The sequence below is a fragment of the Homarus americanus genome, unplaced genomic scaffold, assembly GCF_018991925.1.
Source record: "Homarus americanus isolate GMGI-L3 unplaced genomic scaffold, GMGI_Hamer_2.0 scaffold2783, whole genome shotgun sequence".
Classification (NCBI taxonomy): Eukaryota; Metazoa; Arthropoda; class Malacostraca; order Decapoda; family Nephropidae; genus Homarus; species Homarus americanus.
The window spans coordinates 69,522-94,150 of NW_024752905.1; the positions used below are offsets into that span (position 1 = coordinate 69,522).

The 24,629-nt window shown below is 43.3% G+C and overlaps 1 protein-coding gene across 2 annotated transcripts; it reads right to left on the bottom strand.

Moving 5' to 3' along the window:
• Positions 1-353: 353 nt before the first annotated feature.
• LOC121855221 (monocarboxylate transporter 12-like) lies at positions 354-23,698 on the bottom strand. Of its 2 annotated transcripts, none has more exons than XM_042350090.1 (7): positions 23,516-23,698; positions 22,996-23,143; positions 17,253-17,529; positions 14,214-14,421; positions 10,918-11,094; positions 8,345-8,477; positions 354-1,459 (listed from the first exon to the last, which is right to left on the bottom strand). In XM_042350090.1, exons 2-7 carry the CDS (start codon positions 23,127-23,129, stop codon positions 889-891), a joined length of 1,500 nt encoding a protein of 499 aa, XP_042206024.1. In that variant the 5' UTR covers positions 23,130-23,143; positions 23,516-23,698; the 3' UTR covers positions 354-888. The 2 variants fall into 2 exon arrangements, with proteins under 2 accessions (XP_042206024.1, XP_042206022.1); XM_042350088.1 differs by having other exon boundaries at positions 10,918-11,091; positions 23,516-23,650.
• Positions 23,699-24,629: the final 931 nt, after the last annotated feature.

Here is a 24,629-nt window from a genome sequence, read left to right on the forward strand (position 1 = left end):
GCCTTGAATAGTGGTTAAAAAGTTTTCTAAAAGGTTTGGAAGCCTTTACCAAGATGATCTAATAGATGTCACTACTGTACAACTGTCTGTAACCTTTTAGCACAATAGTCAGGCAGCCTTTATCATAATGGTTTGGTAACCTTTTATATCATGGATGGGAAGCCCTAAGGCATCTTACACCATAGAGGTCTCATACCTCTGTCACAAGTGTATTTATAGCTTTTACTGTAAAGTTTTACAAAGGTCTTGTAGCATTTTATCGTACAGATCTTCTTGGTAGAACGAGACAAGTTCTTGGGAATAACAATAAACTTTAGGGAGCAACAGACAACTTTTGGGAAGTAACAGACAACTTGTGGATAGTGGTTGTTAACTTCTTCAAAACTAGAATACAAGTTCTTGGTAACAATATAACATTTTTGGTAACCAGAAACAACTTTCTGTTGAAATACTACTCCTGGACAAATGTGGCATTCTAATGAAGAGAGAAATTTCAAAGGTAAAGGACACATTTACAGTGCTGTATGCTGTATATACTGTACTGTAATATGCATAATTTCTACTGGTCACACTGAATGTTATTAGAGTATTATTCTTTAGCTATACATCCAAATATCTTCTTTCATACTAAGGACTCATCTCTCAGACTGTCATAAAATGATTGTTTGTTTTTTTTCACTTTAGGAGGACTATAGTTTTTTCTGCAAAAATGCTAACTATGTCTATTGCAAAGAGTTTTGCATTTTCAACACATTTCCACCATACTACATAGTAAACAATAGCTTACTAAAATAAATGCCAATGGTGAAAACAATTACAAGTCACAAAACAAGTGCCAAGATGGCGACTTGCTGACTGTGAGGTAAAATGAACCATCTCATTCCACCCTCATACCGACGCTTCCTCAATCACTGTAATACTGCGGTGGTTGCCCGATTTAATTTGTGCTCTCTGGTTGCTTGCACTGGGAGCCTCATGGGTGGAAGACGACGAAGAGGAGGAAGAGGCGGCACCTCCTTTATCTGGGGGTTTATCTATTTTTTTGGGAGAGTCCTTACAATTAAATGAAGACGACTGCTTCGTTATGGACATGAGACGTTTTCTCCCTCGTCTATCTAAGATATAAGGTATTTCATTTGTTTTTACTAGATTGTTTTCATATTCACTCATCAAGAGATAGTTCTCAACTTTGTCACATGAAGTAATACAATCCCCGAGGTATTCCAGATCCTCTAAAAGGTGATCAGGGATATCCATGTCTGCTATGCCTTCTTCAGAAATACATGTGAGTTCAGGTTTGTTCCTTGCCTCTGGAGTTTCAAAGGCAATGGATCGCTGGTGAAGGAGTGCGAGGGACGAAGTGTGTGCTTTGAGTGGTTCACGGGTCAGTTGGGCCAAGGAGTCCCGCCTCCGGCTCTCTGGACACGTCTCTTTAACACAGGTGTTGCTACCGCCAGATCTGGAAAACAAATACAGTGTAAGATTACTTGAAAAAAAGCAATGGAGGGAGTATTTCTTAGGCAGTCAGGGCAGAAAATAAATATTTCAAATAAACTGTTCAGTATATAAATAAGTTAGAGAAGGTTGGGATAGGTTTGACAATGTAGACAAACATAATAAATAAGGTTTTTATATCTAACAAGCAACAATGCACAGGATAGTTATGTACAAGATAGTTATGCAACTGAGGAACACTGCAGTCAGGAACACTAGGGTCAAAGGTTATAAAAGAAAAATGGGTACGTACAGTGTGTATACAGTGCTGTCAAAAGTGGGAATGAGACAAAATAAGCTAAAATGGATATGTAAAAAAAAAAAGGTGAAAATAATGAAAGTGAAGAAGGTAGAAGAAAGAATGTTGCAAAAATATCAGGAAGGGAAGCCTAGATGGGCAAAGATGGAAAGGGATAACAGCCTGAGATGGATATAGAGGACACAGAAGGGAAGACGTGTACTCAAGACGGTGGAAGGGGAGACTGGAAAGGCAGAGGAGGAATAAAGTAATGTGGGAAATAGAGACAATCAGAAAGGAAGGGGGAGGAGAAGACTACAGTCGAAAGATGGACACCTGAGAAGAACAGTGTGCCATTGATGTAATGAAGGGCTACTGATCTTTAATAATTAAGGCCAGTACAGGGAGAGGATGTTTTTGAAGAGTCCAAGAGGTGTAAAATTAAATTAAAGGGAGGGGACTTACTTATCGTCAGGTGTATCTACAGATCCCCAAACTGTGGTCCACTAAATCAAAGGAACTTAAGAACCTTAATAAACAATTCGGCGATGCTCAACCCTAGCCACCTCCTTATCATGGGGGACTTTAACTATGGCGACATCGACTGGAGAAACGAGTCCACCCCGAATGACTTGAATAACCCTGCTACTCTTTTCGTAGAAACTCTGAGAGATAATTTTCTGTTCCAACATGTTAAGAGACCCGACACATTACAGAGGGGAGCAAACACCCAAGCCACTTGACCTCATCATAACAAACGAGGAGGGTATGGTGGCCAAACTGGAACACCTTGCCCCTGTTGGCACCAGTCACCATACAGTGTTGTCATTCAGATTTAACTGTTACCTAGTTCAGGATAAGGCCAGGCCAAGGTGCAAATATTACAAGGGAAATTACAATGGGATGAGGGAAGAGATGAGGGGTATCCGCTGGCCTGACTTATTAAGGTACAAGAACGCAGACACTACGCTGAATATCATAACTAGTAAAGTGACCCACTTGATCGATAAATATATACCCAAGACCAAACCCAGTGCTTCTAGGAATACGAGGGGATCCCTACACATGAACCATGCGGCAGTCGACAAAATTAAGAAGAAAACCCAGAAATTCAAGATGTGGGTTGGGTCAAACGATGAGCAAGACAGGAGGATGTATGCAAGAGCCAGAAACCAAGCAAAGATAGAGTGTAGAAGGGCTGAAAAGGAGTTCCAGAGGCTGGTTGCAAGCGAGGTCAAGTCAAACCCAAAGGCATTTTACCGCTATGCAAAGTCGAAATTGAAAACGCGAGTAGTAGTAGTATCAGACCTGAGGCTGGTTGATGGTAGTTACGCAGATTCTGACCAGGATAAAGCTGAGGCATTGAACAGCTTCTTTTCCTCGGTGTTCACGAGAGAGGATGCAACTAACCTTCCTGTGTTTGAGGACAGACGGTTCGACACAGCACTGACCCACATTGTGTTCACAGAAGAGGGTATTAGAAATAAACTGTCCAAGTTAAAGGTCCATAAGAATCCCGGACCTGACATGGTGCATCCTAGAGTGCTAAGAGAGTTGTGCAACGAGCTTGCAGAGCCCTTGAAGATCCAGTTTTGTAAATGCCTGGATGAACAAATGGTCCCCAATGAATGGAAAGTGGCTTATGTGAGTCTTATCTTCAAGAAGGGCGATCGTCGCTCCACGAACAACTATAGACCGGTGAGCCTGACCAGCATAATATGTAAAGTACTTGAGAGTATTATCAGAGATGATGCAATGGAACATCTAATACAAAACAACCTTGTAAAAGATTGCCAACACGGTTTTATGCCGGGGCGCTCCTGCTTAAAACAATTGCTCAAGGTATTGGATATTTAGACCCATATTCTGGAACGGGGTGGTAATATCGACAATATTTACCTAGATTTTGCCAAGGCGTTCGACAGTGTACCCTATGAAAGGCTGAAAATCAAACTGGAAGGGTACGGAATTTGGGGAAATGTCCTAGTGTGGATAGAAGACTTTTTACATGACCGCAAGCATTGTGTGGTGATTAATGGCACGAAATCGTCATCTGTACCTGTCACAAGTGGGGTACCACAGGGCAGTGTATTGGGCCCGCTGTTGTTTGTTTGTTTCATAAATGACATGCCTGAAGTTGTACACTCCTCCATACAAATGTTTGCCGATGACGCCAAGTTATTTCGGGAAATTAAGAACCAAGCGGACTGTGAAGAACTGCAGAAGGACCTCTGTGGGCTCCAGGAATGGTTGAAGAAATGGCTGCTGAGATTCAATGTCACGAAGTGTAAGAGGATGCACCTGGGGCGTACCAATGGTAAGGAGGCATATCATATGTTCCAACGGGATGAAGAAACTGCACTAGTTGAGACTGTGTGTGAGAAGGACCTAGGTGTGTATGTTGACAATGAGCTGAAGTTCTCGGGCCATTGCGAGAAGAAGGTAAATCAGGCAAATAAATTATTGGGTCTTATAAGAAGGTCGTTCAGATATCTAGACGGTCCGTCCCTCATAACGATCTTCAGGAGTGAAGTGCTTCCCCATCTGGAGTACTGTCACCCCATCTGGTCCCCGAGATATGCTAGGGGCTGTCAGTTGGTTAAAAATGCTCAAAGGAGGGCCACCAGACTGGTGCCTGCACTTCGGCACCTCAGCTACCCTGAGAGATTGGAGCGCCTGAACTTGCCTAGCTTATACTACAGACAAGCAAGGGGGGACCTAGTTGAGGTGTATAAGCATCTCAGGGGGCACTACTCAGTTGAGTGTCCTTACTTGGAGCTGGCGGATGCTCGCCCCACAAGGGGTTACAGCTCAAGATTGAAGAAGCCGCAAGTCCAGAATAACCGTGAGGGCAAACTTTTTTGGAGTGAGGGTTGCAAACTCTTGGAACAATCTACCAGAGAGTGTTGTGACGGCACCGGGTGTGAGCTCTTTCAAGACAAGACTTGATCAACACTGGAGCGGGTTCAGGTACATTCAGGAGCAGGTGCATGCCCAGTATTTGCCAACAGTACGTGACAGAGACGTGACCAATCGCCTGGGCGGCTAGCGAGCCGATCTTTTGGTGAAGAAGATAAATGAAAAGAGACGTGACCGATCGCCCAAGTGGCTAACAAGCCTATCAGTGGCGAAGAGGATAAAAGTATTAAGTGTGTATTCTAGGTTAGTAAATATACTAATCAAACACTAAATATTCAAAGAGATGGTTCTTGAAGACTTAAGTATTTCAGGGTAAGAGTGATACTGTACAGTAGGTCTCTTTCTAAAAGAAATTTGGCATGCAGGTCTGTATCAACATAGGCTAATTACACGCACGCCAGTATATAAATATTTATTTTTTTATTTTTTATTTTTATTTTTTTACGGGGATTAGCCCACCCGGGCACAGGTCACTGACCCACATCATGGCCTGGGGGGCAAAAATATTATAATAATAATAATAATACAATATTACCCCGCTTTACTCGGTTTCACTTTACGCGATTTCTGATATACGCGGTGCCTCGCCAGAACCGAACTTTCACTTTCCGCGGTTCATCTACCCTTATACACGCAGAGTGTCCGGCTTGACGCTATTTTTAGATTCGCCCCACCCGCCTGCTCCCGCCTCCTCCCTCCTCCCGCCTCCGCCTGGGCAAGCCGCGTGGTAAGGTTGCGCAGTGCATGTCTCTGTTGCGTTATCACTGACGTCATATGACGTATCGGACTGTGATTGGCCATGCATCCCTACCCCTCTCTGCCGCAACCCACCACAGCCAGCCAGAGCCAGTGATAGTGACAGTGAAGGTGACTTTGAGGGATTTGTCAGGGAAGCCCTGACAACTGTAACTGATAGTGATGGTGATGCACCTAGTAATGGTGAGTCACCTGAGGGCCAGTAATCTGCCCTCTGCCTCGGAACCAGCCTCCATCTCCGTATGCCGACCCATCTCTTCTACTAACGTAAGTGTTACACCTAACTTTTAGTTTTCCTAACCTAACCTCTTCTATATTACTTGTTTGTGCATACCATCATAAAGTTAAGATAAAATTTTTACTACAACATAGTTGTGTGTTGTCAAAAAGTGGAGTTTGGGGGTCGGGCCAGTCTCTATTGGAATTAATCCCATATGTTCTGTTGTTCCATTTAAGCGGATTTCACTTTCCGCGGTACCCTGTGGGTTCAATTGACCGCGTAAATTGGGGCACTACTGTAATAATAATAATAATAATAATAATAATAATAATAATAATAATAATAATAATAATAATAATAATAATAATAATAATAATAATAATAAAAATAATAATAATGATAATAACCATAAATAAATACAAAAATGAAAAAATATTATCAATATAGGTACCCTGTAGTGGGAAATTATATATGTATGTTGTGTTGTCAAAGTAAGAGAAACAATTGAGACCCTGAAAATGTGTGTAAATGAGGCAGAAAGTCAGATGAGCAGCCTGGGACTTGGCCACAAATTTTGTGATACCATATGGCGGCAGAGTCTACCATTAGACAACACATTATGCTTCCAATATCTTCCCAGGCGGTAATATCTCCCTGTTTGATAGCTGCCTACTATCTACTACCCATAAAACTAGTATATACAATCTTTAATAACTAATATGGTAGAAGGTGTAACTTACAAGTGTAAATATTCCCTGAAAACCCCAAGAATTACAAGAACTAAGACAACATACAAATTCATACTTTCAGGAGGTTCCTTAGCCGAGTTGAATGATGGAGAGGTTCCTCAATTATAGGTAAATCAAGGTCAGGTAGTTCATGAGTGTACCCAGATGCATCTCCAAAGGTTTGGACGCCCACTGTGGTATCTTCAACTCTATCTCTGGACAGTGAATCATTTATTTTCCCAGGGGGAGCAAGATCTTGGGTAGACAGATTCTCGGCTATTACGATAACGTACATGAGCATAATTTTGAGTGACACCTATGAGAACCACCGATTCTACCAGAGGGACTTTTACATTTATCTACAAACACGCATAATAACACAGGTCCAGGAGGTGAGAGCCAGGAGGGATGGAAGTAACTGTTGATTGACTTCCGGGGAAAAGAAAACAATCTTTCTTGAGGTTTCTCATTAGCAGCGGTAGGAGTAATGAGCGGATGGAATGAAGAACTGTGACAAGTATCATTTCCTGTTGAGTTTCGGGTAAGTTGCAGGATCAAAGAGCCAGCCTAACAGCTTTCCTGATTGTTAAAAATTTTTTTTCACACTGTTCATTTCCCTTTAGATGATAGGGGGTAGTAGGAGTCATAATAACTTCTTTATCCATTTGGAATTTATGCACCTCTCAAGACATGTACTGAGTGCCTCGGTCAGAATGTATGGAGGAGGGATATTCAAACAAGAAGAAAACCTTTGTGAAAGCATAAGGTCAGGTCACTGTCTGAGCAGACAAGTCTACACTATGGTATGTAAAGGGGAAGCAGGAGGTGCATAAACAACCCAAAGGGCACTACTCAGTCGAGTGTCCATACCTGGAGCTGGCGGACGCCCGCCCAACAAGGGGTCACAGCAGCAAGTCCAGAAAACTGTGAGGGCAAACTTTTTCATAGTGAGAGTCATGCACTCTTGGGAAAACCTGCCAGAGAGTGTTGTGACAGCATCAAGTGTGAGCTGTTTCAAGACCAGACTTGATCAGCATGTTCAGATACATTGCCAACAGAGCATAACAAAGACGTGATCAACCGTCCAAGCGGCTAACGAGCCACAGGTGAAGAGGATAAAAGTAAAAGTATCAATCACAAGTAAAAGGTACTTGTTTTTAGATATTGACGGTTCAGGTCCAACGAAGTCCATTGATATCCTGTCGAAGGGTTGGACAGCCTGGATAAGATGGCTAGGTGGTGGTCTGAAGAAGTGAGGTTTTAGCTAAATGCAGATAACACTGGATGCATGTCTTTTTTCTGTCTTCCAGTTCAGAAGGGATCAACCACCTTGAGGAATCCACTTGAACTCCGGTGTAAACGATAATATAAAATCACCTAACTCAAATCTAAACTTATAAATATATACTTGAAACATAAACAACTTAAAAACTAATAATACTGTAGTTAGATAACTAAAACAGTAGTAATACTTTAAATAAGCAAATTAACAAATAAATGAATATATAATAATAATTATAATAATAATAATAATAACAATAACAACTGAATATATAATAATAATAATAATAACAACAATAATAACTGAATAACTAACAAAAATAATAACAATTGAATAGTTAACTCACAAATACAGTTCTATTAATACCTGTAATAATCACTCACGATCAATCAGAGTAATGGCCTCACATCTGAGGGTTGGTGACCACAGTCCTCCACTCTCAACGTTCTCGGGCTGTTCTTACCAATCCTCTAAGGTTTTGTATCTCTCTGGGGACCCAATTTTTAATTTCATTCATCCATCCCAGTCTGTGCCTTCCCATGGCCCCTCTACCCTCAACTTCGCACATTAATATTTCTGTCATTATCTACTCAATCCCTGTTTATATGAACACTAGACTATTTAAACAACAATAATAAGTAAATAATTGTATAAAAATTATAATTAAATTAACAACAATAATAATAATATAGTAAAAATAATCTTACTTGCGTGAGTGTTTGTGCTTGGCAGCGTTCCTCCTATGTATGTCTATAAGGAATATGGTCATGGAGCCAAAGATGACGAAGGTGGAGGAGAAGTAGTAGCCTGCCTTGTCTCCATAACCGATGTTGATGTAACCTGCGGATGACGAGAGGGTGGGGTAGTCTGCATGGTTGTCAAAAGCACCAGACTTTGTTACTTAAGTGAAAGTAATGTTACATTGGAATAATGGTACTCTAGTTGAAGTAAATGTATCCAAAGTTCAATGTACTCAAGTAAAAGTAAAAAAGTATCTCGTTTATAAAGTACTCAAATACTGAAAGTAAAAAGTAACAAAAAATTATTGTCTCAAATATTAAAATAATTCCACAATAAATTATAAAAAAAAAATAGTTAACTAAAGATAAAAATAAGACACAAAGCATTACACATGTTTATTTGCAAATCTTTTTATTGAGATCAATCAATAACTAATTCTCGAAATGATGGCTGTGCAATCAAGATCTCTTAGGCCTAAATATAAGCCCAGCATGACCTACCAAAAGAGAATAGTACATTTAGCTGCTCTTCTCCCTACAATCCATCGCAGGGATAGTGAATGGGCTGAAAATATATCCATCCAACACTGTGATCACTTTCTTCCTTATCCCTTACTACTACTACTTTGCTGTCACTTGGAACCGAGTATGACGATCATCCAGCTATGTTGCAATGATATGAGTTATTACAGCTGTCACCAACGATGATGAGTTCCGAGGTGACTAAGAGGCCGATACGGGACCTGCAGGGTCGATCACAGATGTTGAACATGTGGGGGGTTACATCTAGTGTGGGAAGGGCAGCGGTAGCGTCTTACCGACGTTGGCGCTTGTCTGCCTCGTTATGCAGTCGGGCTAATTCCATGTGTTATGATGTGGAGTAATCGTCTCCCAGGTGAGGGGGCCGATTTGGCACTTTTTCAGGTTTGTCTTAAGACTATCCTTATACCTTTTCAGTTGCCTACCAGCGTTACATTTACTATTCGTTAGGTGACTGTAAACTAGCTGCTTTGGCAGTCTACTGTCGTCCATGCGGGGAACATGGCCAGTCCAGCGTAGTTGTTCATGGATAATGGATAGCCTCGATGCTCCTACATTTGGCATCAGCAAGAATACTGGAATTTGTTCTCTTGTCTTCCCAGCGAACTCAGAGGATGGAACGTAGACTACGTTGGTGAAAGTTTTCAAGTGCCTTGAGGTGCCTCCTGTATGTGACCCATGTCTCGCTGCCATATAGCAGGGTGGGGAGGACCACTGCTCGATATACGTGTAACTTTGCAGATAATTTCAGCTCCCTACAGCTGAAGACACGGTTTCGGAGTCTGCCAAAGGCTTGAGATGCACATCTGATCCGATGCTGAACCTCTTCATCGATGTGCGCGGTGGTGGACAGGTGGGAGCTGAGATACAGAAAGTGGGTAACATTAGAGAGGGCAGTGCCGTTAACCCCTTCGCTGCGGGAGGTTACCCTAAGCTGAATAAAATCGTCTGACGGAGGCCAGAATAAAACCGTCTGGCACTAGCAAGAATAAAATCGCCTACCGACACCTTTGTTCCTGCCTGGAGTCGTCTTATGTTGAAAAGACCCTTCATCCGGTATCCGATGTCCACCCCACAGGCTAAATTGGCACTGGCACAAGTAAGGAAGGCAGCCAAGAAAATGGAAAAGAGAGTTGGTGACAGTATGCACCCTTGTTTATCCCCCATTTGGATGGGGAAGAACTCAGACTGGGTGCCATCGTGCAGGACACTGTTGTTCATGCCATCATGGAGTTGCCTCACAATGGCGATGAATTTTGGTTGGCAGCCAAAATGGCTGAGGGTTCATCAGAGGACTTCCCTGTTGACCGAGTCGAAGACCTTGGTTAAGTCGATGAAGGCCATGTACAGGTCACGACGCTGTTCTCTGCACCTTTACTGTATCTGGCGGGCAGCAAAGATCATGTCAGTGACGCCACATGATAGCCTAAAGCCACATTGAGATTCTAGGAGGAAGTTTTCCGCCTCAGGAAGAAGTCACACTGCCATCATCCACCTCACACTACCACCATCCACCCTACGCTACCACCATCCATTACACACTACCACCATCCATCCCACGCTACCACCATTCACCACTACTACCATCCACCTCACACTACAACCACCCACACCACACTACCACCACTCACAATCCCCACTACCAGTATCCACAGCCTCCATTACTACTAATCACAATCTCACACTACCATCAACCACTTCACACTACCGCCAATCACACCACACTACCACCATTTTTGAATCACAGCGTCTAATGGGAAGACCAAGCCCCTGAAGGAAAGGTGGGGGAGAAGAGAGGAGATTCGATGGGTAAGGGGGGATAAGATGTAGTCTTAAATAGTATATATCACCTGAAGATTAAGCATCCCAGATTACTTCACCTGATGATTAAACACCCTAATGCTTCCTGGAGGGGTTAGGTTAGCTTGTTTAATCACTTGGTGAAATAAGTTGAGGTGCATATACTTTGGGTGGATGTAAACAATTGATATAAATCTCACCTGTTATGGGGACGCCAATAGCCGTGGGGATGGCCTGAGAGCACTGGACAAAACCCCACGTCCTGGCGAAGTTCCTGGCGCGGACCTTCTCGTAGGTGTACATCTTGAGGGAGTAGTGGAACCCCCCGCAGAAGATGCCGTACAGCCATGCAAAGAGCACATAGCCGTGGTAACCTGCTGGGAACAGGCAAGGTCAGATCACCCACATCAACAGTCGACTTCCAGAGCTAAGGTCATTAAGGTCAATGTCTATCTCACTGGCTCCCAGAGTTTAGGTCACTTGGGTCAATGTTTGACTTTCAGAGCTTAGGTTACAGCGTGTTCACTGGGGGGGGGGGGTTGACTTGTAGTTCCTGTCATGTTAGGTTGGGTTAGGTTAACTTTAGGGTGAAATAAACTGGGGTGTCTAATCTTCATTTAAATCTCCGTGGTGTAGATTAATACAATATAACCTTTTTTTCTATATTTTCAATTTCTTTCCATTCTTTTTTTCGCCCCCCAGGCTCCGTTGTGGGTCGTTTGACCTGTGCTCGGGTGGGCTAATTCCCGTGTAAAAAAAAAAAAATGGGGTATCTAATCCTCAGGCGACTCAGTTTTCTTCATCATTCAGCTGTATTCAATCAGTTTCTGTAATGATCTAAACTTTTGTATTCTTATTCTCTCACAATATGTAGAGTACCAAAAGCAGATCACTACCTTCCCCTATTAAGATAACTTAAGCTACTGTTTGACGATACATGAACATTCTTACTCAGATGAACAACCAAAGAACAGTATATGTAATCATGAGATGTACAGTATCATGCTGGCAACCGTCCCGTAAATTCCGTAATACCCAGTGTGTTACGTTACCGCCCTCTCTCGCAGCTACATTAAACAACATTTTTCCACGACACGACCCGAGATTAAATCCAAGCGGGAAATCATTAGACACGGGTTGTGTTGTGTCGATAGCCTCGAGGGGAAGCAGATCAGGATGGTGGGTGATAAATAAACCTCAGGGGGTGGAGGGGGGTTGGAGGTTGGAAGGCGATAGGGGGTTTGGGAAGAGGGATTGATGGTGGAGGATGGAAAGTAGAGGCGGGGAAGGACGGGAGAGAGGATTTTGGGGAGGGAGAAAGGATGTGAGGGAGGGAGAGAGGATTTGAGAGTGAGAAAGGATCTGAGGGAGGAGAAAGGATTTGAGGGAGGGGAGGATTTGAGGGGAGGGAGAAAGGATGTAGTGGGAGGAGAAAGGATTTTGAGAGTGGGAGAAAGGATCTGAGGGGGGATATAAGGGAGGAGAAAGGATATGAGGGAGGTAGAGAGAGGAAATGAGGGAGGGAGAGAGGATTTGAGGAGGGAGATTTGAGGGAGAGGGGATGAGGGAGGGAGAAAGGATCTGAGAGAGAGGGAGAGAGGATTTGAAAGGGGAAAGAGGATTTGAGGGTGAGAGAGGATTTGAGAGAGGAGAGAGGATTTGAGTGGGAGGGAGAGGAGGATTTGGAGAGAGGGAGAGAGGATTTGAGGGAGGGAGAGAGGATTTGAGGGAGGGAGAGAGGATTTGGAGGGAGGGAGAGAGGATTTGAGGAGGGAGAGGATTTGAAAGAGGGAAAGAGGATTTGAGGGAGGGAGAGAGGATTTGAGAGAGGGAGAGAGGATTTGAGGGAAGGAGAGAGAGAGACTGAGGGAGGAGAGGATTTGAGGGAGTGAGTGATTTGAGAGAGGGAGAGAGATTGAGAGGGAGGATTTGAGGAGGGAGAGGGATTTGGAGGGAGGAGAGAGGATTTGAGGGAAGGAGAGAGAGAGGATTGAGGAGAAAGCTTGCATAAAATATATGGGATGGTCAATTATGAGAAAATGACAAGAGAGAGAGAGAGAGAGAGAGAGAGAGAGAGAGAGAGAGAGAGAGAGAGAATTTTGTGGAAGAGGGAGATAAACGATGTATCCGATAGGAGAGGGAAGAAAAGTGATAAAGATGGGGTAAAAGTAATGAGGAAAATATGGTAAAAATAAAGAATAAAGACATAAACACTAAAATAATAACTACCGAGATTTATCCCTTGACAAGTTTCACCTCTCCTCCTCCTCCTCCTCCTCCTTTCATTCCTCCACCTCCTCCTTTCACAATATATAAAAATCAAATGGGAATGACATGTTAGTTCTAAAAATGAACTTATTCCTGTTTAAAACTTCTGTTGGAACCCCGTAAAATGAAACTTCTGTTGGAACCCCGTAAAATGAAACTTCTGTTGGAACCCCGTAAAATGAAACTTCTGTTGGAACCCCGTAAAATGAAACTTCTGTTGGAACCCCGTAAAATGAAACGTCTGTTGGAACCCCGCAAAATGAAAACCCAATAGAACCCCGTAAAATGAAAACCCTATTAGAACCGTGTAAAATGAAACTTCTATTGGAACCCCGCAAAATGAAACTTGTTGGAACTAAAATGAAACTTGTTGAACCCCGTAAAATGAACCCCGTGTTGAACCCCGTAAATGAAACTTCTGTTGGAACCCCGTAAAATGAAACTTCTGTTGGAACCCCGTAAAATGAAACTTCTGTTGGAACCCCGTAAAATGAAACTTCTGTTGGAACCCCGTAAAATGAAACTTCTGTTGGAACCCCGTAAAATGAAACTTCTGTTGGAACCCCGTAAAATGAAAACCCTATTAGAACCCTGTAAAATGAAAACCCTATTAGAACCCCGTAAAATGAAAACCCTATTAGAACCGTGTAAAATGAAACTTCTATTGGAACCCCGCAAAATGAAACTTCTATTGAAACCTATACAATGAACTTCCTATGAAAAGTTCGAGAGAGTAGTCAAGTTGAAATTTAAGAATGCTTCCTAAAATGTGATTTCCTTAAAAACCCTCTAAAACAAAGCCTCCAACGATGATAACTATATAAACGAATCTTCAGACAACAAAATATCCCTAAAAAATATCGAGAGACAAAGAAGCTTCCTTAAAAACGATGTCCCACACCTTAAGGAAATAGCCTCAAGCCTTTAAAACACCCCCCCACCCCCCCCCTGCCACACAAGCTGATGTACCAAAGCTGTATCCAAATTTCGCATCGAGTAGCAGCTATTGAAACTTCTACAGTATGTACCGAACTAAACAAACAATATACTGGAAATACTCTGCGACATTCAACGCCACAATATCCTGACTATTGGGGGGGTCTGATAAATACCCTTTGTGAACCTGTGCTAAGGATGAGTAGGAAGTGCACAAGAAACTAGCTGCTGAATGTGGGGAAAATTCAATTATCACACACACACACACAAAGGAATTCTCTCAAGTGCTAACCTTCGACAGCGGTGAAAGCCAAGGTAGATATCCCACAAAGGAACATGGAAGCTTGACACAGGTATTGGCGCCCTACCCTGCATTCTGTGTTCTTCTGCAGCACCACGAACCCGAAGGCGCAGCACCCTATCACCCAGCCTAGCCCCAAGTACGTCTGCAGCAGGAGTACTGACACCTCTCCAAGCCCTTCCTCCTCCGCCTGGTGTGCCTGTTAAGAGAGGGCGGTGAAGGTGGTTAGATTAGGTTAGATTAGGTTAGATTAGGTTAGGTTAGGTTAGGTTAGGTTAGGTTAGGAGACATTCTTGTAGGGAACCAGGAATAACCAATTCAACCAATTAATCATACAGCAATTTAACGGACTGTATGGTGAAGAAAATCCGCTATATCGAATGTCCGTTAGATGCGAAAATCCCATCTAACGGATTATATAGAGAGAAAAATCCGTTATATGGAGGTTTTACTGTAACCCAATTATCTCTGTAAAGTCGAGACATTAACCAAAATAAAGACATTTAATAAGACATATTAGACTAGCAGATGAGACACAGACATAAACACTGAGAGAAAGAAATTACTAGTAGTGTTGAAGGAGGGAGAGAGAGAGGAAAAGGAAGGAGAGGAAGTAAAGAAGAAGAGACGAAAGAAGAGGAAGGATAAATAAAGGAACAAAAAACACACACGACAGGTGGTTACAAAGATAAAGACAGATAACAATAGATAGACAGGTAGATACACAAAAACTGAATAACACATACATACAGACAGACAGATAAATGAATACAAACACATACAGATAGATACGTATACAGAGACAGATACACAAATACAGAGATCGAAACGCAAAAAATAAACAAATTAAATAATAACACACACACACACACACACACACACACACACACACACACACACACACACACACACACACACACACACACACACACACACACACAACTACTACTTTGTTGTCACTCGGAATCGAGTATGACAATCGTCCAGCTATGATACAATGATATGAGTTATTAGGGATGTCACCTAGTTTTGAGGTGACTAAAGAGACCGATACGGGACCGGCAGCGTCGTCCACATTCGTTGCACATGTGGAGGGCTCCAACTACTGTGGGAGGGGCGGTGGCAGCTTCTTTCCGACGTTGGCGCTTGTCTGCCTTGGTTTGAAGTCGGGCTAAATCGAAAGAATTGACATCTTCTCGTGTGGTGCTTCTCCAAGCGTTACGATGTGGAGTAATCGAGTCCCAGGTGAGGAGGTCGATTTGCCACCTTTTCAGGTTTGTCGTAAGACTATCCTTATACCTTTTCAGTTGCCCGCCGGCGTTACGTTTACTATTCATTAGGTGACTGTAAAGTAACTGCTTTGGCAGTCTACTGTCGTCCATGCGGGTAACATGGCCAGTCCAACGTAGTTGTTCATGGATAATGGTAACCTCGATGCCCCTACAGTTGGTGTCAGCAAGAATACTGGCATTTGTTCTCTTGTCTTCCCAGCGAAATCGGAGGATGGAACGTAGACTACGTTCGTGAAAGTTTTCAAGTGCCTTGAGGTGCCTCCTGTATGTGACCATTGTCTCACTGCCAAATAGTAGGGTGGGTAGGGCCACTGCTCGATATACGTGCAACTTTGTAGATAATTTTCAGCTCCCTACAGCTGAAGACACGATTTCGGAGTCCGCCCAAGGCTTGAGATGCACATCTGATCCGAAGATGAATCTCTTCATCGATGTTTGCGGTGGTAGACAGGTGGGAGCCGAGATACCGAAAGTGGTCAACATTAGAGAGGGTAGTACCGTTAAGATGGATGGATGGTGGAGGTGTGTCTGAACCAAGGGCAGGTTGATAGAGAATCTGAATCTTACGTACACTCGCAACAAAAAGTATCGGTGCATACTGTAGTGTGAGCAATTTGAGACCAGTGACGATAGGTATTGGGAAAGGCGAGTTGTTCCAGCCGTATGTTGGCAGCCCTGAGTTGTGGTGCAGCGTGGACGGCCGCTCTGAGACCTGTCGTCCGTAGCGCCAGTTTCGAGGTATCGCCGAATCCATCGTGCAGCGGTGTTCCTGTGGACACCAACCCGCTGGCTAATATTTGTGACGCCGAACCCTTCGTTATGAAGGGCAATAATAGCTCCTCGTGTTTCCTCTGAGGTTTCCATGTCGTCTGGCATGTGTAGATCTCTACTGCTTCATATTGCCTCTGTTTTATACCCACGTTCACCGAGACCGAACCCTCGCTCATGATTCAGTCGACACAAAGCAACAATCCGAAAAGAGGAAACAAACACACTGATTGTCAGCCATATGGCAACACCTAGTGGAGGGGGGAGGGGGTTATGAGGATACACTTACCAACCTTCCCGACATATCACAGTATATACGTATCGTTTCGAAAGTCGTCGATCACACCCTGCACCGATACTTTTTGGTGCGAGTGTACAATCACCTCAAGGCTGAAGTGTGCATACGAGTCAGCATAGGTGTTCAGGATCTCCTGTAGGTCGTGTTCAGTGTGAGCAACAAGGGTGAGGTCGTCTACATACTGAAGCTCAGTAATGGAAGCTGCCGACACCTTTGTTCTTGCCTGGAGTCGTCTTATGTTAAAAAGACCCCCTTCACCCCGTACTCGATGTTCACCCCGCTGGCTAAATGGGCACTGGCACGAGTAAGGAAGGCAGCCAAGAAGAAGGAAAAGAAGGTTGGTGCCAGTACACACCCTTGTTTAACTCCTGACATTCCATGCAGCGACCATAAGAGGTTGTATGGTTTGTTACACACACACACATTCACGCTGACTGACATACTGTATATAGACGCCCCCTGACCTGAACATGTTAAGGGCATTGCTGCAGTAGATTACTCAAAGGATTCTTATGGGATGGCAAGTCAAATTTTCCTTTCATTGGAGATACTAGATTAACCAGGTATATTATTGACTAGGTATATTACTGACCAGGTATATTACTGACCAGGTATATTACTGGCCAGGTATATTACTGACCAGGTATATTACTGGCCAGGTATATCACTCACCAGGTATATTATTGGCGTGGTGATGCCGAAGGACGATAGGCCGATGGACACAAGGAGGATCTGGACTGTGCGGCTCTTGAGGGTGGCCACGTCGAAGAAGGGCGGCTTGTCGTCCGGCCTGTTCTTCTCCTTTACCTTCCTCTTCTGGTTCTTGAGGTGGAGGATGGCCCGGCGCTGAGGGTGGTAGAGGGACGCCGAGCGGTAGAATGTCCCCATCAGGAAGGTGAGGAAGATCACTCCGGTCACCGCCTGTAGCCCCAGACGCCACCCGATGGAGCTGAGGAGAAATGGGAGTGTGTGTGTGTTAGACTGTGGGAGCTTCTTGACCCTCAACACCGCCAGTGACAGAGTGTGTGAGTGTTGGAGGGAGGCAGGGAGCAGGTAGGGAGGGAAGTAGGGAGGGAGGTAGGGAGCAGGTACAGGCAGGGAAGGATGCAGGGACATTTTTCTGGGACACCCTATATATGTTCAACAGGTAAAGGAAAACTCTCTCAAGAAACTCATTGGTCAAAAGAAAATTAATTTGAGGTATTTCATGGATCAAAATTACCTAAACCCCCACCACATACACACACCTACACCCCTAATACACCCACCTACACTCCCCAGACCCCCTACATACATACATACATACGACCGTACAACACTGGAACACATTATCAAGGTTATCTCATTGTTTCACCTTGATCCAGAGAGGAGAAACAGGCTAGAGAGAAGAACTGAGATATATAGAACCAATAAACATGAAGAGATGGAGAAAAAATGAGAAACGGGAGGAGACAGAGGAGGAAATAAATGTCTGGAAGGAACAGCCGGACACAAGAAGGAAAACGAGAGAGAGAGAGAGAGATACGGGACAGTGAGGGTGTGGGTATGGGGGAGGGGGGGGAAGATGAGAGGAGGGTAAAAATGAGAGAGGGAGAGAGGTAGGAGAAGTGGTTATACAGTATATCACAGAGGTGCTTCAACCTGCTGGCGAAGGAGGCGTGACAAAGCGGGTGTCAGGCACAGAGAGATGACGACCTACCTCTACACACACACACACACACACTGATAAGTCCTAATGCCTCGCTAACATCCCCAAGACACAATTAAAATCATTAAGACCTAAGTAAGAAAATATGAAAGGACTGAACCCACAGTACATACCACCGAGTTTATTGCATCATTGTCTTTACATCCGTGTATCAACCTTTATTGTCCTCTCTCTATATATTATATTCTTGTTTGTTTTATATCGTATTAATTTTATGTTCTTACTTTGTTGATTTATTTTTTTTTTTTATCTTTTCTTTTGTTTTTGAATCAGTAGGTTTCGTCTTGAGAGCAACTTTCATCTTCCCGGGAACCTGACAGATTTACCAGCGTCGGGAGCAGCGCTAATGAAGGAGGGCCTCTAGTGTGATATAATTGAAGGCCAGGGTAGAGTAGGGTGTGGTAGGGCAGGGTGTGGTAGGGTAGGGTAGGGTAAGGTAAGGTGAGGTAGGGTACTAAGGGTAAGGTAAGGTACTGTAGGGTAGGGTACTGTAGGGTAGGGTACTGTAGGGTAAGGTACTGTAGGGTAGGGTACTGTAGGGTAAGGTACTGTAGGGTAGGGTACTGTAGGGTAAGGTACTGTAGTATAGGGTACTGTAGGGTAGGGTTGGGTAGGGTAAGGTAAGTTAAGGTAGGGTAGGGTAGGGTAAAGGAAAGACAGGGGAGAGCAAGGACACGGTAGGGGCATGGTAGGGGAGGGTAGAGGCAGGATTATTTAAGGTCAGGGTAGAGCTATACGGCCACCCATCTACACTGTGAATTATACGAACCTCTTGTCAGCAAGCCTCCCACAATGCACCACTCTGAGAACAAGTTTGATCACAGCTCCCGGTTAGAAATATCACCACAGTTAAGTCATTCATCTCCCCTCCTTCCTTCCCCCCCCTCCCGGACCTTACCCAAGAAGCTACCTTTACCTGGGGAAATATATATATATATATATATATATATATATATATATATATATATATATATATATATATATATATATATATATATATATATATATATATATATATATATATATATAGTCAGCCTGGAGAAACACGTTCTTATAATGTGCAGAAATTCCTAAGATAAAGACCATTACGAGGAGAGCTTAATGGCTGAAAATGACCGAAGCAAAAATATTAAAGGATGTACTGGGTCCGGGTGGGTTAGGTTAGGTTAGGTTAGGTTAGGTTAGGGAAGAAAGAGGGCGAGTGAGAGATGTGAGCAAACGGTAATCCACAAGACGGGAGATAATGAGAGAGAGGAGATAATTTAACCGAAGGGAAAGAATTGGGAGTTATATCGCCATAATTCGTGTGCCACTTAAGACAATTATAATGAATGGGAACGACTTTGGGGCGTGAGGGGCGGGAGGGGCGGGAGAAGGGGGGATGGAATGAGGGTCTGTTCTGGACTTCTGGAGTACGTTTTGCTGGGAGGTGGTGAAGGAGAGAGGATTGGCTGGCTGGCTGGCTGGCTGGCTGGCTGGCTGACTCCCTTGTCGTCCACGCGGGTTTAATTTTATTGGGGGTCGTCCAGCCAAGGGGAGAAAAAAAGACCCTTCAGAGGTAATGGGCTCCAGCAAGACGACTTTACGAGATATGGACCACTCGACTGGCCATTTTCTAAGGGGACTGGACCGCTTCGGTGTGTGTGTGTGTGTGTGTGTGTGGACCATGTTTTAGGATACTGGACCACCTATATTTTAGGAGAGTGGACCGACCTTATTACAGATCAATGGACCGTACACATTTAAATCTAGGCAAGTGGACCACACTCTCTTCCTGATTTCCAGACAGTCACACACTTATTTATTTTTTATTCATATGATAAATAATTCCCTTCAAGAGGTCTACAGGGAGAGAAATTCCGTTATATCGATAGTATTTTATGTGTGAAACCTCCATAAAACGAATTATATAGATATGAATTCCGTTATATCGAGAGTCCCTGACAACAGTAGCTACCAACACCCACTGACAACCTCGTGACAACAGTAGCCACCAACACCCACTGACAACCTCGTGACAACAGTAGCCGTTTTCTCTCGCACACACCCCCATTTCCTTCCACACCCTCACGTGACCTGACAAGAGGCTAGCGTGTTGGCCAGGTTTCCTCTATCACCTCTACTAATGACCCTTTTCCGCTAATCACCCTCATTAAAGGATCATTAGTGGTTTTCCGAGAGCCTAGGGGGAGAGGGTGAGGAATGGAGAGGTAGAAGGGGAGGTGGGTGACGTATGTTCAGTTTATTTTGATGTGTAAGTTGTATACATATGTGTGTATATATGTACATCGCTATCCCACAAAGTTACAAACAATGTTACCAACATCATTACGTTGTTGTGGATCCATAGCAAACAGCTCTCCACTCGTTCCTCCAACCCTCCCTCCGTTCCTTCACCTCCTCCCTCAGTCCTCCACACCAACACCGTATACAGTATATGATCACTGAGAGTTTCCTTCACTCACTCATCTTTATTGCCTCTCATTTCTCTCTCTCACTTCGTCCAATTCTACCTTCCACAAATTTATCTCCTCCTCCTCCTCCTCCTCTCCCTTATCATTCGTCTTCCTTTCCCTCTCAACCATTCCGATTTTCCTGAGGTCTTGTTCCTTTAGTCCAGTCTATTTTACCTTTAGTTTTACTGTCAGTCTGTCTGTCTGTTTTTCTCTCTGTAACTGTATTTCTATTTGTAATTGTCTTTCTGTATCTCCCTCTTTCTGTCTCTTTGTCTGTCTGTCTTTCTCTCTGTCTTTCTCTCTGTCTGTCTCTGTCTCTTCTTTAACTAATGTACACTGTTTAATGTTAGTCTCTCTATCTCATTAATTATTCCCAATGTTTATTTGTAATGTTTCCTGTATCTTACTTTACGTTAATCTTAATCCACCATATTCTACTAGTGAAAAATTTCCTTCCATATTTATAATCTACATTTTTCATTCCAAATTTTTCTAACACGTGAATTTATATAATCAATACCTAGCTTCTCTTATCTAATTAATTCATATAGCATCTCTTACTTAACTAATTTACAATGTTTATTTATATTTTATTAATTTTTATTTGTTTTTATGAGTATTTGTATTAATATTCTCCAATGGTTTTAATTTATACTCAGCATATCGGACAGATCAACCCAAAACACAACTAATTTAGGGATATATATATATATATATTTTTATTTATTTTTTTTTTTTTTTGAGGGGGGGTGTTGATAGGTAAGGTAGGGATAGGTAAGGTAAGGTAAGGTAAGGTAAGGTAAGGTAAGGTAAGGTAAGGTAAGGTAAGGTAAGGTAAGGATAAGTTGGGTTAATTTTCAGGTGATCTTATTTTTCTAATCTAATCAAGACGCTGGGCCAACACGGTGTGGGCCAGTCATCTGCTGATCTTCTGTTCTTCACACCGTCTTATCTACACCACTCTGACCTCTTGATAACACGTATGACTCTTATAGTGGACCAACTTGACAAGGGGGCGCTAGTCCCTGTTCACCTAGCAGTAAAGTAGGTACCTATTGTAAGTCGAAAGTTGCGAATTAGTATTCAGGGAGTTGTTGGAGCTTCCAATAACTTGATGACATACACCATTGACTCTTCAGGCTTCTACGCCCTCGACTCTTCAGGCTTCTACGCCCTCGACTCTTCAGGCTTCTACGCCCTCGACTCTTCAGGCTTCTACGCCCTTAACTCATGAGACATAAAGGCAAGCATGAACTTAGCATGCTTCCCTGTTGGGCGCTGTAAACGCTTCTGCGCTTCACCTTGCACAGGGTGTAAGGGGGTGCCCAATAAACTAGCCCCCTTGTGGGCAATCTAATCTAACCAACTTGACATATATGAGGGTGAGGAAGGGTCTCTCTCTCTCTCTCTCTCTCTCTCTCTCTCTCTCTCTCTCTCTCTCCACACCCCCTTCCTTCCTTTCTCCCTCTCTCTCCGTTGCTCCTACCCTCCCTTTTTCCCTCTCTCTCCCTTGCTCCTTCCCTCCCTTTCTCCCCCTCTCTCTCTCCCCCCCTCCCTCATTCCATCTCTCTTACCCTCCACTCCCATTCATCTCTCTTTCATTCCTACCCTCTTTTCCCCCCCTCTCTCTCCCTTGCTGCTACCCTCCCTTTCCCCCCTCTCTCTCCCTTCCTCCTACCCTTTCTCTCCCTTCCTCCCTCTCACATCTCTCTTCCTCCCTCTCAATTTTCTCGACGCTGACCAATAGAAAGATAGGGATGACACTGATGATCAATGCCCTCCACTAACAACCTCCATCTCTGATCACACATGATTCCTGATCACCCGTGTCTCTATGTTTGATGGGAACTGATTTTCCTCATCATCCCTGCTACCATCTTTTGATCAGATTGGTTTATTATTTGATTTATCTCTTTCTTTCTTTATTATTATCGTTTTATGTTGTTTTTCTTTTATCCTCCGTCTCTCTTAATTCTGATTCTTGGTTTTCTCTCTGTGTCTGTTTGCTCATAAGCGTGTGTGTGTGTGTGTGTGTGTGTGTGTGTGTGTGTGTGTGTGTGTGTGTGTCCGATGGGCTTGACTAATAATAATATCAACACAAATGATATTAATATAATAAAACAAATACTAAATATAATTATAAAGGTAATATTAATAAAAAACAATATAACTCCCTCACGTAAAAAAAAAATATCAGTCACATTAGGAGATACAAGTTTAGTCAAGGTAAAAGTAAAGTCTCTCAACTCACCCTATTGCTCCTCGGATGAATACAGACATAACAGTAATGCCCAGGCCACTACCGCTCACCACGATGATCTCCACGAACTCTCGCCGCCTCTTGAAGTACTGACCCACCATCAGCGTCGAGGAGTCCCGAGTCATGCCCACCCCAATACCTATAAGGGGGAGAGAAGAAGGAATACATTTTTTCATGAAGTATCTACCTTTTCTTTTAGGGTAGAAAAAAAAAAAATAATGTAACTCAATAAACAGTATAGTCTGCCCTCATTTTATAAACGTTTTCTTTGGAAAGTTGGTAATTCTGCCTTCAGGTGGCGCCACGGTCTCGTTATGGCAACTTTTTAAAACATATTGGTTAACAGGAAGAGTTATACTTCACTATTGGATATTCCTTGGTGATGATTTTAGTACGTGTCTAACTAACAGTCTTCTTGGAATTGTTAAGAATCGCCACAGTATCTAACTAAACAAACCATATCAAGGTACCGTATCCCTTATCAGGCATCAGGACCCCAAGACCCACTTACCTATGACAGTCCCGTAGCTGAAGAAGAGCTGGTGGAACTGGCTGGCGAAGGAGGTGAAGAGACAGCCTAGGGCGGTGATGAGGCCCCCTAACACCGCCGTCAGCCTGGTAGAGTTCCTCCGACACACAGCGATGGTGAGGGGTGACACCAGCAGCGCCACCGACGTCGACAACCCCCCCAGCCAACCTGTAGGGGCAGGAGGATACGGGGGTGAGATATATGGGGGGAGAGGTGAGATATATGGGGGGAGAGGTGAGATATATGGGGGGAGAGGTGAGATATGGGGGGAGAGGTGAGATATATGGGGGGAGAGGTGAGATATATGGGGGAGAGGTGAGATATATGGGGGAGAAGGAGATATATGGGGGAGAGATAGGTGAGGCAAGGACGGAGGAGGGTGGAGGGAAAGAGAGGGGAGGAGGAAGAAAGGAGGGAAGAGGAGGAAGGTTATGGTAGGAGGAGGATGTGGGAGGGAGGAGAATAAAGGAAGGAGAATGGAGGAGGGGAGGAAGAGGTAAGATAGGGGGAAGAAGTAGTGGAGAAGGGACACCAGATGATGGCAGCAAATAACAGTGAATAGCAAAAGAATAAGTAAATAAAGATGGATAAGTAAAACTGCAATAATTGGAGACTAGAAGAAAACGTGATAAAACACACACACAGATAAAAGAGAACAATACAACACAATAAACGAGGAAAATGAAACAAATTACGACGACAAGAAGTGACAAAGACACGATAAGGCAGGACACAGAAACAGACTTTAAGAGACGTAAGGAGGAGAGAGAGAGAGAGAGAGAGAGAGAGAGAGAGAGAGAGAGAGAGAGAGAGAGAGAGAGAGAGAGAGAGAGATCCACTATATCAAAGAAATATATGCACTATTATATATTAAACGATATATTAATCATATTCTTATAAAAAGACGAAAGCTAAGGTGCTTCTGTGTGGTCTTATCTATATATATAAATAAATATTTTTTACGGGCATTAGTTCACCTGGGCACAGGTCATTTTATAATGACCCACATCAAGGCCTGAGGGGATATAAAATAATAATGATAATAAAATGAATAAAAATTAATACAAATAAATAATTTACAATAAAAGAAAATATT

What these genes read in the sequence shown, in the direction of transcription:
- LOC121855221 (XM_042350090.1), bottom strand. Translation starts at nt 23,129, where the DNA reads ATGACTCGGGACTCCTCGACGCTGATGGTGGGTCAGTACTTCAAGAGG. An exon ending in GGCTTTCACCGCTGTCGAAG is followed by an intron (nt 11,095 to 14,213) that starts GTTAGCACTTGA and finishes GCCTGTTCCCAG; the next exon opens with CAGGTTACCACGGCTATGTG. An exon ending in TATTGGCGTCCCCATAACAG is followed by an intron (nt 8,478 to 10,917) that starts GTGAGATTTATA and finishes CGTCATCCGCAG; the next exon opens with GTTACATCAACATCGGTTAT.